The sequence below is a fragment of the Lolium perenne genome, chromosome 2 (assembly GCF_019359855.2).
Source record: "Lolium perenne isolate Kyuss_39 chromosome 2, Kyuss_2.0, whole genome shotgun sequence".
Taxonomy (NCBI): Eukaryota; Viridiplantae; Streptophyta; class Magnoliopsida; order Poales; family Poaceae; genus Lolium; species Lolium perenne.
Window position 1 is genome coordinate 303,811,867 of NC_067245.2, and position 15,083 is coordinate 303,826,949.

At 47.1% G+C, this 15,083-nt stretch overlaps 1 protein-coding gene across 1 annotated transcript; it reads right to left on the minus strand.

Moving 5' to 3' along the window:
• Positions 1-1,655: 1,655 nt before the first annotated feature.
• On the minus strand, positions 1,656-14,180 carry LOC127336996 (uncharacterized). Its single transcript, XM_051363857.2, has 10 exons — positions 13,847-14,180; positions 12,407-12,547; positions 12,192-12,325; positions 11,831-12,100; positions 4,471-4,601; positions 4,180-4,300; positions 2,847-2,939; positions 2,668-2,748; positions 2,489-2,571; positions 1,656-1,853 (listed from the first exon to the last, which is right to left on the minus strand). Exons 1-10 carry the CDS (start codon positions 14,130-14,132, stop codon positions 1,778-1,780), a joined length of 1,416 nt encoding a protein of 471 aa, XP_051219817.1. The 5' UTR covers positions 14,133-14,180; the 3' UTR covers positions 1,656-1,777.
• Positions 14,181-15,083: the final 903 nt, after the last annotated feature.

Here is a 15,083-nt window from a genome sequence, read left to right on the forward strand (position 1 = left end):
TGAGGATCGTGGGGCGGGGGAACGACGGCGTAGCAGCAGGCTGCGCAGCGATAGGGGAAGCGGCGGATCGTGGACAGTGCGGCGAGGCGGGACGGTGGCGCGGTGTGGCGCGGTGATCGGGGGAAGGACTTTACAACAACTGGCCCCGCGGCCTTCAAAAACATGATAAAGGCTCGATAAACAGATTTTTAAAGGTCCGACGGCTTCATTTTTACTATCTCCATCCTTAAATTTAAGATTTATATCTTTTTTAGAAAATTAAACCGAGTAAAATTTAATTAAAATTTTAGAAGAATCTATCAACAAATATCATATTTTATAAATACTATATGAAAATATGCATGTTTTATTATCTATCTAATGATTGATTTTATATTTTGCATGTTAACGATTTTTGGTAAATCAAATTTAACATAATTTGATTTTTTTAAAATAATATAAGCTTTAATCTTCGGGATGGAGGTAGTACCATTTAACGTTTACTATATTGAACTTGTTAAATTATTTCTATAATTCATTAAACCTGTAATGAAATATTAATTCATATGTTATTTTATATTTAAATTACATTAAAAATAGCGTATGGAGGCATATGGGGTGAAGCACCTTCCCATAATCGCATCTGCACCGTCACTCCCGCACGGACCAAAAAGCGGCTTCTCCAGACACAGTATTTGGAGCGAGTGGAGATGCTCTAAGCACAAGTTATTTCCATGTCTCAATATCGATCAGATTGACCAAGCTAGCATCCAACGAGGATTCCTCTCCATGTCTTTTAGCGCTATTGCGGATGGACGAACCAGGAATGGTTTTCTTAGATTGTTGGACGGAACAATGGAAGACCGGTTTTTGATATCGACAAAGATACTCGGACAAATAACTAAGGCCTTGTTTACTTCTCTCGTATTTTTTTCCCAATGGGTATGGGGATGGAAGGGGATTTGGTGTTCACCCAATCCCCTCAAATATCCTTCCCCAAAAATACACTAGTATGATGGAGAGTTTTTTATTTAGGCAAAAAATGTGGGGATGGGAGGGGATGAGAGGGAATATCTCGGGATTATGTCGTTCAAAACCGGAGAAGTAAACGGACTAGTGGGGATTTTCCGGGATACGAAATAATCCCCTCCCATCCCCATAAATATCCTAGAAGTAAACAAGGCCTAAGGGTGTTCGGTTTGGAAATGGGGTGGAACGGAATGGAACCGTTCCGCATCCAGAGCCCGTTCCTGCGTTCGGTTGCAAACTGGAATGGAATGAAGTGGTTCCTCCAAATAGAATATTTTCCCTAGATCCGGAATTAAGTGGTTCCTCCGATTCGACCGGATGAGGTGGAACGGGTGACTGTCACACGCTGATTAATTAAGTTTAGCAATAATTAACCAAGTTTAGCAATAATTAACCAAATTTAGCACTACTTAATCAAGTTTAGTAAATAATTAATCGAGTTTAGAATAATTAATCGGGTGACTATCTCACCCATTCCATTCTCATCCCATTCCAAAACCGAACACAGGAATGGAACCGTTCCATGATAAAAAAAATTCCAAACCGAACACAGGGATGGAACGGTTCCGTGATAGTGGAATGAAATGGTTTCATTCTATTCCATCACATCCAAAAAACGAACACATCCTAAGTATGCACATCCGATCCATAATAAGTGCCAGGGCTTTAGTTTAAATTTGAATTAAATTAAACTAAAGCTTACACTTGTTAGGGATAGAGCAATAATTTACAGGAGCAAACGAATCGGTCAAACAGCAGACTAGGCTTATTAACGCGGGTAGGCGCCTCTGCACGAAGTGATGTTTATCAGGCGAGGCTTGTAGTTCGGCATCGGGGCAGGCCATCTGGATGCAAACAAGAGAAGACCGTATCAGAACATATCGTGTGATGGGTGTGATATAAAGAACTTTTAGAAACAAAAAATGGTGAAAAACAAGGAATTCACTTTGGCTCCTGGAAACATGCATTTACCCAAAAAAAAACATATTTCAAAATTTCAATATATTTTGAAAACAATAGCACATAATTCTCCGCATTCTATATGTGCACTTAAAGTTTTGCGGAAAAAAGATACTTTTTATGCCATGAGTAAATAGACCAAAAAATGTCTCATGAAAAGCCTTTTTCTAGCACCGAATTTTGTCTTTCTACGCAGGCCAAAAAAAATCGGTTTTCCATTAGACAACTTTGTGCACATATATAATGTGGAGAGGAACACATGAATTCTTTAACATTTCAAAAGTACTTTAGAATGCATTTCAAATAAAGGGGAATATAATCATGGGTGCCAAAATGCCGCTCTCTCCAGGATCTGCATTCCCACTTGTAGGGTACCAATAGTGATGAGCAGTGAAAGGGTACGTTAAGTACAAACGTACAAAAACAATTACCAGACTACTCCTAAACTCATACCTACATTAAGCGCACAAGGCTAGACTTATGTACCAACAAACAGGAGATAAAACAAAAGAGAATTTACCTGTTATAATGGGACTCTTTCAGCACCTCTGCAGCAATACTTTTTGATACTGTGCTGCCATCTCTTTGCCGCTTTATGACAACCTAGTAGATGTTATTATAGTTAGAAAAGTAAGAGATGGTTTTTTGACAAATAGAGCATACTTCAAAGAGACATGATAAACAACATATATTAAATACCTCAACCATCATGTTTTCCCATGCACAATCTCCAAAGGCTTCCAAATGGTCCTTGCAAGCATCCAGTAACATCGCACCAAACTGCTTTGTGCATTTTGTAAATAGATTGATTACAATAAAGCATATACACAGCCAAACAAAAAAAATACAATCACTCAAGAGGTAAAGGGAAAAGTTACCTCTGGGGCACTCGAGAGAACGCTTTCACTGCATTTAACAAGAACATCACCGACACATAATCCAGAAACATCAGCAGGTGATCCCTCAGCAACCTGATTGACATTTTAATTGGTCCATTTTATACAAACATGTATATAATGCATTATAAAAAAAATGGAGGGATCAACAAGGATATTGCAAAAATAGTATATTAAATATTCCAAAGATGCATTCAAACATCATGTTAAGTGAACAGAAACTCTACTGAGAAAAATAGCAAATAAAAGTGGGCTGTGATGTGCATGAATCCCTTATATAACTGAGCAAAGGCCCTACAATCCCCTTAAGCCACATCATCAGGTAGCCTGAAGTACTCCATGCTGTCAAGCTTAAAAATTTATGAAACACAGAGGTGAACAAAGTAATTGGGTGATAAATTCAATTTTATTTCACCATCTATGTTAAAATCTTAGTCAATAGCATAAACCTCTTCTGGAGCTCTTCCATGTTCTTTACATAATTTACCTTAATTTCCTGACTATTCATGCAACTTCTAGACTGCATATCGTACAGGTCTTGGTACGACGAAGTTCAGCAAAAAAATTGTAGGCGCATGCTTAGTTATTCATACTACTTTTTGTGTATTCAACATTGGGCATGTGGCAACGCACGGGCTATAAATTAGTAATAATTAATAAATACATCCTAATTAGATGAGCAACAAAGAGTCCGCTCCAAGCTTCTAAATGCTTGTTGAAGTATCCCATATTTCAGTACCACCCATGGGCCAAGGAGCAATACTGATTTGATATGCCGTTCTCAGTAAATAAATCAGGCCAATGTGAACGACCCAATATTGTTTGCTGTCTATCTAGAGGTGCCCGAGGAGTGTTGATGCACAACCATTATTATTTCAAGGAACCAGCATGCTGCAGTGTGAGGCTAGGGCTGACAACGGAGCTATTCTGGATGGCAGCGGGCAATTCCCAAAAGGAGTGCCTTCCTATTCCCACTTCATATTCAGTTACCAGGGGAGCTCTTGCCTCTACCACTATCCCCACCAAGGATGTGGTGAGGACCAGGTCCCAGATAAGAAACTAGATCAAGTAATGTTGACATTAAATTTATGGTATAGGAAAATAACATCTGATATAACACCTGAAATTCAGTATGTGGAGGTAAATCATGAATCCTGTATGAACCAATATTTAATATACGTTCATGATAAAGATTCCATCAGGCGATCTTATGGGTTTACTGTTAAACTTGAAGAAAGATATTCTTAAGAGTAACTTTTAACGTACAAAAAGTAAAAAAAGCACAAAAGAATAAATAAATAGAAGAGATTCATACTTTTGAAATATATAAACCCTGGTCAACATCTGGGAATTTTTGATATATGCGCTCCAGGACACTCAATGGCATCATTTGAAGAGAAGTGTATTTTAATCCAAGCCAGGGGCTAATTGTTTTTCTGCAAATAAAACATCTTATTTAGTTAATTGGCTCGTACTCAACAAAAGCAGAAAGGAACACGCTAAAGAAGCAAAGAAAAATCAGGGGTCCATTTTCCCTAATAAGAGTTCCAAGGGAAAACCAATAATAAAAGGGAAGAGAAGAACTTTCACACATAAAATGGTTTACCCAAAGCTCTGGTGTTGTTCCAGGATCCTTGAAACAATCAGCATTGGAAGGTGTGATGTCTGATTCTTTTCATAAAAATTGATACCAAGAACTTGACCGTTGTAATTGACAAGAGGTCCTCCAGAACCAGCCTACCGAAAGGCAAACAACAATGGAAAAAACTGTGACAGCGGTCAAGATATAAAAGAAAAAATTGCAGTCTTCTTGGATAAGTCAATTCAGGTTTTATGCATCCCTTACTGATTTGTGCTTGTGTGTGCTCTGTTAGAAAACAGTGGATTTATCTGGATATAGTAATTTCATCATGGGAATGAACAAAACATCTATGCAAACTTGCAAAGACAAAATAGCACTCTACATGAGATAGCTCAGTTCTACACATTTCACTAGTAGACCCAAGCAAAACAAGAAATGAGTTAATGACCAAGTGAGGGATGGCCGGATGCTCTCTCTGGTGCTAACCTCCACCTTTCCCAAATTGCTAACTCTCTAGTGGTCATTCCCTACATTTGGCTGCCCAAGCCTACAGCATAGAGCACCGCCAGGCCCAATTGATGCAGCCAATTGGTAAGTGCCGAAGAGGAAAATATGACCAGAGGGCTACTTGAGTGTCCTAATTCTAGTGCACAGATTCAACGAGACAGATAGTTGGTGACACTTGATTAGTGGCACAGCAGATTCTGTTAGGTTTCACGGTGTATGCACACACACGAGTGATGCTGAAGCTCTTGATTTATTTCTTTACGTAATAGCTTATCTTACAAGTGATGAGTACATGTCCTTATATAGGACTCAGGAACCGTCTATCCTAGGAACCGTCTATCCTAGAGATGGAGTTCAAGTTTGTTTTGAACTCTACTACCTTAGCTACTACTACTCTACTTGCAACATGATTAAAACAACAATTCTCCCCCTAATCTAGTTGCGGTAGAGGTTGATGACGCCAATTCTTTCTCGCAGATTTTGAAACTGAACGCGACCAAGTGCCTTGGTCAGAATATCTGCGAGTTGGTCTTCTGTGCCGATGTACTCGACTGTGACAGTTCCATCCTCAATGCAGTCCCTGATGTAGTGGTACCGCGTGTCGATGTGCTTGCTACGGTCATGGTACACTGGATTCTTGCATAGTTGGATCGCAGACTTATTGTCCACGAGCAGATTAGCGACGAGAGGAGCAGATCCCAGCAAGTCGCCGAGCAAACGGCCGAGCCAAACACCTTGACACGCCGTCGTCGCAGCTGCGATGTACTCAGATTCGCAGGATGACAATGCCACCACCCTTTGCTTCTGGCTCTGCCATGACACTGGGCAATTTCCGAAGAAGAAGAGTGTACCTGTAGTACTCTTCCTGTCATCGATATCACCAGCATGATCTGCATCGCTGTAGCCGATCAGGTGTGCACCTTCTGGCGCGGAGGTGAACGAACAGCCGGTGTCGATTGTCCCCGCAATGTAGCGGAGCAGGTGCTTCACAGCACTCAGGTGCTCCGTGGTGGGCGCTTCCATGAAGCGGCTCACCATGCCAACGGCGAAGCTGATGTCCGGCCTCGTGTGCACGAGGTAACGCAGACTGCCGACAATGCTGCGGTACAGCGTGACGTCGACAGGAGGATTCGTGCTCTTCTTCGAGAGCTTCAGCCTTGGCTCCATCGGCACATGAGCTGCGTTGCAGTCAGCCATGCCCGCCTTTTCGAGCACCTTCGCTGCGAAGGCGCTCTGCTTCAGCGTGATGTGGCCAGGAGCCTGACATACCTCGATTCCCAGGTACAGGGTGAGCAAGCCCAGGTCGCTCATCTTGAACTTGCTGCACATCTGCTGCTTGAAGCTTGAGATTGCAGTGGTGCTCCCTCCTGTGACGACGAGATCGTCGACGTAGACGCCGAGCAGGAGTCGTGAGTCACCCTCTCCACGAGTGTACACGGCATGCTCCGAAGCACTCCGCACGAAACCGAGTGACACCAGCACGGCATGGAGCTTGGTGTTCCATGCGCGCGGGGCCTGACGGAGACCGTAGAGTGCCTTGTGGAGGCGCATCACCTTGCTCGAGTTGTTGCCGTCGACGAATCCTGGCGGCTGAGTCACATACACTTCCTCCCCCAAATCACCGTTGAGGAATGCCGTCTTCACGTCCATGTGGTGGACCTCCCACTTGAATTGGGCAGCGACGGCAATCAGGAGCCTTACAGAGTCCAGTCGCGCAACGGGGGCAAAGACTTCATCGAAGTCAATCCCTAGCCGCTGGACGTATCCCTTCGCGACGAGCCTGGCCTTGTGCTTGAGGACGTGACCGTCGGCGTCACGCTTGAGCTTGAAGATCCACTTCAATCCGATGGGCTTGTGACCCGGCGGCAGATCAGCAAGTGACCATGTCTGGTTCTCCTCGATTGACTGCAGCTCATCGACCATGGCGAGCCGCCAATCTTCGTCTCCTTCGGCCTCGGCGAGCGTTGCTGGCTCGCCTGTGGGAGTGAGGAGGAGGCGCTCCGCCCGCCCTGGATTCTCCTCATCTGGGTTGAGGAAGTCTCTAATGTTGCGGTAGCGAGCGAGACTTGGGTCAACTCCAGCATCCAGATTCTCGATGCCTCCATCTGCTGGTGGAGAGACGAAACGCACGGGCTGGTCTGATGCCGCAGAGATGGGCCGACCCACCAATGGCGGCCCAGTTGGAGCCGATGCTACCTGTGGTGACGGCGAAGGAGAGCTTGATGCAGGTGCCGCTTCAGCTGGTTTCTCCGACGGTGCTGTCGTTGGTTGCGACATCGTCCAACTCTCCACTGCGAGAGTGGCGGCGCCGTCATTGTGCTCTCCCCAATCCCAGCTCGCGGCCTCGTCGAAGATGACGTCGCGGGAGACATGGAGGCACTTCTTCTCCGGGTCATATAGGCGATACGCCTTGCTTCCTTCCTCATACCCAAGCATCACCATCGGGCGGCTGCGGTCCTCAAGCTTTTTCAAGCCTGGTTTCGTCTCCTTCGCGTATGCCTTGCAGCCGAATACGCGAAGAAAGTGAACGCTAGGTTTTCTGCCATACCAGGCTTCAAATGGTGTCTTCCCTTCCAGGCTCCTTGTCAAGGATCTGTTTAGGACGAACACCGCTGTTGCTGCCGCTTCTCCCCAGAACTTAGCTGGGACGGATTTCGCCTTGAGCATGCTCCGGACGGCGCCAACGATCGTCTGGTTCCGCCGTTCCACTACCCCATTCTGTTGTGGAGAATAGGGGGCAGTGAGGTGACGCTGGACGCCATGCTCTGCGCACCACTCGGCGAACTCGTTCGCCGTGAACTCGCCGCCCCGATCAGTGCGGAGCACGCGCAGAGGACGCTGCGTCTCCTTCTCCGTCTCGGCCTGGAAACGCCGAATTGCCGCAGCTGCCTCATCCTTCGACCTGAGCAGGTACAGCCACATGTACCGGCTGTTGTCGTCGACGAGCAAGAGGAAGTACTTCTTCCCTCCCGGTGTTGCTGGCGAGATTGGACCGCAGAGGTCACCGTGCACGAGCTCAAGAGGCGTCGTGGCACGGTACTTGGTTGCTGCAGGAAATGGGGAGCGCCGGTGCTTCCCCGCGATGCAGGCTTCGCAAAGCTGCTCGGCATGGCTGATGGTGGGGAGACCGCGCACCACTCCCTTCCTCGACATCTTCTCGAGGCTATCGAAGCTCTGATGGACGAAGCGTGAGTGCCAGCGCCACGCGTCGTCATTGGCGTGCGCCGCCAGACACACTGGCTGCACGATTTGGAGCTGCGCCACGTAGAGTTTGTTCGTCGTCCTTGGCACCTTGGCGATCAAGACCTTGGCACGATCGCGGACCTCCATGTAGCCGTGCTCGACGTGGGTGGGGTACCCGAGCTCGTCTAGCTGCCCAATGCTGACGATGTTCGACTTGAGCCGTGGGATCCAGTACACGCTGGCCAGCTCGTGATGTCGCTCGTTGTTGATGACGAAGAGGACGGTTCCGCGGCCACAGATGTCGACAACCGATCCGTCGCCGAAGCGCACCTTGCCGGAGACAGTCCTGTCCAGCTCGGCGAAGACGCTGTCGTCGCCGGTCATGTGGTTCGACGCTCCCGTGTCGAGGTACCATGCTGCGTCAGTGTCGTGCGACGTGCGCCTGAACACGACGCGGGCGCGCTCCTCATTGAGATACACCTGCTCCCCCGTAGGCAGTGCAGGTGGATCAGTCGATGTCGAGGAGGCCTGCACCAGCGGTGCAGGAGATGCGAGCTCGACGATGGTGGCCATGTGCAGCTCCGGGTCTGCTTTTCCGCCATTCTCGTCCTGGATCAGGTGCGCCGCCGCAGCAGCTTCGTCCCGCTGCTTCTTGCGGCAGTCACGCTTCCAGTGCCCCTTCTTGCCACAATAGTGGCAGTTTACGCGGTCAGCGTTGCTGCTGGAGCCTTGCGATAGCGAGGACTTGGGCGGTGGCTTGCCACCCTTTTGTCCACCGCCACCGTTCCTGCCAGAGTCGCCTCCCCGCTGCTTGCTCCTTCTGTCCTCCCACTGCTTCTCTGTCAGCAGCAAGTTGCCACCGGAGGCAGTGGTGTCCTGCTCAGGGTTCAGGCGATCCTCGACGGCCCGAAGGTGTCCGACAACCTCCTCCACGGTGAGTGTGGCCGGGTTCATCATCGTCTCCATCGAGAAAGCGATCTGCACAAACTGTTTTGGGACGACAGAGAGGAATTTCCTTACTATCTTCTCATCATCGCAGGTATCCCCGAGGGAGCGCATGGTGGCGGCGAGGTTCGTGATGCGCAACCCGAACTCATCGATGCGCTCGCCATCCTTGAAGGCGATCGTCTCGAATTCAGTACGGAGCCGCCGCATGCGTGAATCGCGGACACGATCGTTGCCCTGGTGCTGCACCTTGATCGCCTCCCACGCCGCCTTGGCGCTCCCCTTCCCGATCAGCATTGGATGCATCTCGGGTGGAGTGGAGCGGAGCATGCCGTGTACACTCGTGGAGAGGGTGACTCACGACTCCTGCTCGGCGTCTACGTCGACGGCTCTGATACCAATTGTTAGCTCCTACCCATACTAAATGTTGGGTGCAGCCTTCTCTCAATCTCTCAGCTCATTCTTAGTGGGCACACACATGAGCAAGGAGAACAGGGGAGAAACTTGCTTGAGCAACAAATGCTCTTTCACTATTATATAGCAACATATGCTACATCTTGGCTTACAACTTACTCTCCATATGGGGTGCCTCTCCTTATATAGAGGCTTTAAGTTGGTGCTAAGTAACCGACCTAGACAACTAATGTCTAGTTGGCTTCTACTAGTCAAATCCAACTTGGAGACTGCTAGTCAAAGCCAACTTGAAGACAACTGCACACAACTCATGTGCCCTGTTCTCACACACAGCAACCGCACAACCTATGTGTGCTATTCACACTATAGCATGCACTCAACCTACGTATGCAGGTCACACCATGACAAGATTATATTTAGGCTAACAATCACCCCCCTAATCTTGTCATCTTCTTCCTCGTCTCCAGGATCTCCTTGTTCAAGGCGACCAACGCCGCAACTTCTTCCTGCCACTTCATCTTGAGACGCACACTTGGCTGCTTGATCCGCAAATACCGGCCACACGCACAACGCGCTCCAACGCGCACAACGCCGCAGGCCTTCAACAGATCACCAACGCGCTCAGACGCACGACGTGGACCGGATACATACAAGCTGGGCACACCCGCCACGGGCACACCTAGCCACCCTGGCTACCCACAAAAGCTAAGAAGCTCAAGTCGGCCTATGCCAAACAGATGGCTCTTCGAGGAGAGACCGGCAGCTCCGATTCTGAAGACGAGCCTCGGAGAGGGGATGCGCAAGATAAGTGCCGAAAAAGGCCTTCACCGGACTGCCCCTCGAAGGTCATCGTACACCGCCCGAGGGCAGCTTCGACTTCGCAGCAAGAGGACACCACCACGAAGACATTCGGACACGCCGGAACGGAGCCGACTAACATGACCTTGCCGCAACCAAACCTTGGTCACCACCATCGTCGTTGCCTCTCAAGCCTCCACCCGGAACACCCGCCATGGCCACGTACAACCTAGATGCGGAGCAGTGCCGCCAAGGCCTGCTTGTCCTCTTGCTGAGACTGCGGCGTCCTCGATCGCGTCCCAGAGCGATGCCGCCTGCAGGTTCACCTCCATCACCATGGCCCAGTTGGTGTAGTCTCCGCGCTTGAGCATCGGGAAGACGAGGCTCGTACCGCCGCCTCCGCCGTTAGTCATCTCGCGGATCACCTCCCGCTGTACCACGACCTCGACCCCTGCCGTGTCGCACCCTGCTCCGTCCCCGACTTGGCGATCGCCGTCGCTCGTTTGCCGGAGGAGGGGTTGCGGACGCACGCCGCTGCTAGGGAGGTGGTGGTGTCGCGGCTTTTCGACGATCGCCTGACGTCTCCCAACCCGGTGCTCTAGTGCTGGTATGAGGCCGCTGCGCCACGGCCGCCGCAGCCTCCATACCGCTGTGCAGCGCCTCCATGCCGCCGTGCGCACGACGTCACAACGCGCCGCCTCCACATCCGCCGGGTTCGCCGCAGACTCACCGCTTGCCATGGCCCCGAACCATGAGGCTCTGATACCAATTGTTAGGTTTCACGGTGTATGCACACACACGAGTGATGCTGAAGCTCTTGATTTATTTCTTTACGTAATAGCTTATCTTACAAGTGATGAGTACATGTCCTTATATAGGACTCAGGAACCGTCTATCCTAGGAACCGTCTATCCTAGAGATGGAGTTCAAGTTTGTTTTGAACTCTACTACCTTAGCTACTACTACTCTACTTGCAACATGATTAAAACAACAGATTCATCCCCTCATCTGCGAGTAAGGTGTTTTTTTTTACCTGAATTATGATCTAACTTATCTCACAACAAAAATGTGAGATAAAAATAATGCCACACCGAAAAACCACAGTAGAAATGACCTAGTATTAGACTACTCATAGTGGTAGTAACATTGGTAGTAACATACTACTACATGCAATACCAACTGAGCAATTTGATGACATGGCAAGTCATTAATTGAAGAGAGCGTTGTGGTAACTAGCTATGTTACCATCATCACATTCCAAGAAAAAAAAATGGCTCTCCAAAGTAATAAATATGGCCTTCTATGTTACTACACCTATGATACTACCCACTATGAAGGTAGTAACATAAATTAGTAACATGTGCATGTTACTACTCTATGTTACTCCCCACTATGATTAGCCTTACAGTGTAGTATAGAAAAGTAGATTGATATAAAAATCAAAGTTTTCTTGTGTGGGAAGCTCTTTTCTTCTTCTAACAAAATTGGAAAATGACCACATTAAGTTTGAATAAATTAAGTAAGATGTGTTATGTACCATGGAAATCTTGCAGCTTGATACCAAGAGTTCCGAACACCCAAAGATGCTTGTTCGGTTTACAACTTCACCCCGTGAACACATGAGTTTACCACCTTCATATGAACGTCCAAGTGCTAATACAGCTCCACTGTGGGTAGTGCCTTTCAGATGAAAGGCTTCAAGGAGCGCTAAATCAGCTGCAACTTTGACAACAACTACATTATAGTGAAAATCCACAAGAAAGATATGACCATCAGTTATATGCCCATCAGACAGAAGCACCTTGACCTGAAATTAGCCATCCAAAAAAGAAAAAATATCAAGAACGAACAATAAGAATAAACCTACATGTTTGGCAAGGATTGAGGTTGCCAAATACCTTCACATCAGGTATCAGGTCATTATCTCCATTCAGAGATCTAACAAGTGTTGCTGATGTTAAGATCATACTTGTACCAGTAGTATCTGTCTGACACATCGCAAATCCTGAACAGACACGGATCCTCTTCCCACCTGATTTTTATCAACGATGCCTTAATTACGTTCAGCTTAAACCCATGGAAAAGATGGCTAGTGAGTAATACTATAAAGTACCTGCATAAGAAGACAAGCTGGCGATTGACTTTGAGACCAACAATGCAACTTTACGAGCTTGGCGACTCTCAAGGCTGCCATCATCGGAATCACCAAATGTATTCTCCAGACTATGGTCACGTTCCCCAGTGAGCCTTTCAACTAAAAATAAGCAATTTATAACCATGGCTATTAGTCAGCAAGAAACGTATAGCATATCTTTGATGTCAAACTAGAGTACATAATTATGTAGATTAACCGCTTTAAGTCTTGCTTTATTTTTCCATACTAAAGTCTAATAGCATATATTACTCTGTTCCATAATCTAAGACGTTTTTGACAAACTACAATAGTTCGCCAAAATGTCTTACATTATGTAACGGAGGGAGTAGTTTGTAACAGGCAGTAAAAATAAAAGATCATGAAGTTTCAGGGATACTTTCCATATGTGACTATCTGACTAGGTGCTTCATAGCAAAGTCATCAACATTTATATGTAGAGAATACAAAAGGCATATAGAACATACTGGTCAAATTCGGCAGTGAAGTGAGAGAAACTAAATATGGCCAAATAATGCAAAAAAAAAGAAGCATGGGCGTTAAGTGTCTTCGGTACAAACTAAGAATAACAAGTAGAAGAAGTGATCTATGTATGATATGCAGTTAGCAAGAGGCCACCCCCTCCTCTAAGAGCTTGGGGTTGTGGCACTTTTGCCGTGCTATGACTCACATGAGCCACTAGATGTGCCCCTTTTGCCCTTTGAAAACAAGCTGTTGGTTAGGGGCCTTGATACTGGTGTTGATATGCCGGTAAACAGCTTTAGATGCAGATCTGATGGGCTACATTAGACAACATTAGTGGGTGCATAAGCAGCTCCAGCCGCTTTGTTTTACTTTTTTTTTTACACCTTTGTTTTACAATTTACAACAGCAACTAAGTCTCTAACGCAGTTTGTCCTATGAGAAGGTGCTCTAGGAATCTACGGCAAGACTACTATAGGTGCTTTGCACAAGCAAATCAAAGTTGCTCTGAAGTGTCAACTCATACCGACAAAAAAAATCTTTTTGCTAATTATCTACTACTCAATCAGAGCATGTAACATAATCTGAAAAAAAATGATACAGAGGATGTACCATAATTGATATCCATATATACAGTAATATATATACCCAGTGGTATCTACAACTAACAACTAGAGCGACAGGTTTAATTTCCCGGAACAAACTGAAGGATTAGCTGAGAGCTAGCGAAGATTGGAGCATTTCACAATTGCAGTACATGTATGCTATCTAGTGCTACTAGTATCAGCTCGTAAACTTCCCTAAGAAAGGGCACCAGTCCATAAACACAAGTGCAAGATAGAAACCACTACCTGAATTAGTGCGGATTAGGAAAATTAACTAATCCGTAATATAACTAGAATAAAAAGGAGATCTTTGATAAACGGAGATATTTCTTACATAGTTCAGTAGATGGCACTCTGTTTGCCTTGATGGCTAGTATCTCGCGCACACTCTTGTCCACAATAGCCCTGGCGTAATCCAACCCATCGTCGGCGCTGGAGGTAGCGCGGTGCTCCTCCTGGGATGGGGCAGGTGGAGGCGGCGGAGCCTCGGCGCCCATCCTCTTCCTCTTCTTATCCGTCTTCCCCTGCCCCGTCTCGCAGGCTACACGCCGGCCCTCCTCCCCGCTCAGAGCTTCGGTTGCCTCCCTGCCATCGCCGCCGTCGTCGTGAGACCGAGCCATGTCACCACGCCTGATCGGGAGAGAATGACTTCAGAGCAACTGGCCCATTATAAGGCGGCCTTCAAAAACGTGATAGATGCTCGGTAAACAGGTTTTAAAGGCCCGCGCCCCGCGGGCTTCCCTTCAGTTTAGCGTTTACATTTGCCATGTCTATTCGGCCGTAGCCCGCGCGGGCTTTAAGTAGTTTCCAACAACTTGTTGCCATGACAACTTCCGATAATTGGAGACAATGAGAGACCTAAAAATAAAACTGGAGACAATGGGTAATAGTTAAGAAAAACTTTGCTAGAGGATACCTTAGGTTCGCACGCCGTTCAATTGTAATTTTGACTGATATCATTATAAATTTATGGCAAATTTATCATAACACACCGTATGGTTAAAAAGGGAAAGACTCTGCCATAACATTATAATGGTACCTGGTAAAGACACAACCAGATGGTGTGTTTCAGCGCTGGAAAAAAAAGAGTGTTTTGTAGCAAAATTTCTCTAGTTTAAATAGTCAAATGATTGATAATGTGCACAATGAACAACAAGCACGTCGCACTCCTCGTCGAGCCAAAATGATCGACACCACATCGAAGGATCCAAAGATCAAGCATCGTCAGCCTGGCTAAGCACACCGGAGGCATCGCCACTCACCAGATCATCACGAACAACACCGCCATCAGCCATCACATCCACCATCACCACCACTGGTCGGAGCAGCACGAGCACTACCCGCTTCCCTTCTTCGTTCCAGGATTTCCATCCTTTCCAACTCCCACCACTCTCTTGTGTAGGCGCCCATGGTACTTGGATCCATCATCGTCTTATTCTCCTCGTCAATGAGCTCTGCCATGGCCCTCTCTCTCGACACTCGCTCTCCTTGTCTCCATGGCGTCCTCGCACTGATCATCTTGCCAGAGTGATTGGCACCTTGCTTCCTTCTCTTCATTTTTCTTCTCCATC

What these genes read in the sequence shown, in the direction of transcription:
- LOC127336996 (XM_051363857.2), bottom strand. Translation starts at nt 14,132, where the DNA reads ATGGCTCGGTCTCACGACGACGGCGGCGATGGCAGGGAGGCAACCGAA. An exon ending in ACCTGATACCTGATGTGAAG is followed by an intron (nt 12,101 to 12,191) that starts GTATTTGGCAAC and finishes GGCTAATTTCAG; the next exon opens with GTCAAGGTGCTTCTGTCTGA. An exon ending in AAAGAGTCCCATTATAACAG is followed by an intron (nt 1,854 to 2,488) that starts GTAAATTCTCTT and finishes GTTTGCATCCAG; the next exon opens with ATGGCCTGCCCCGATGCCGA.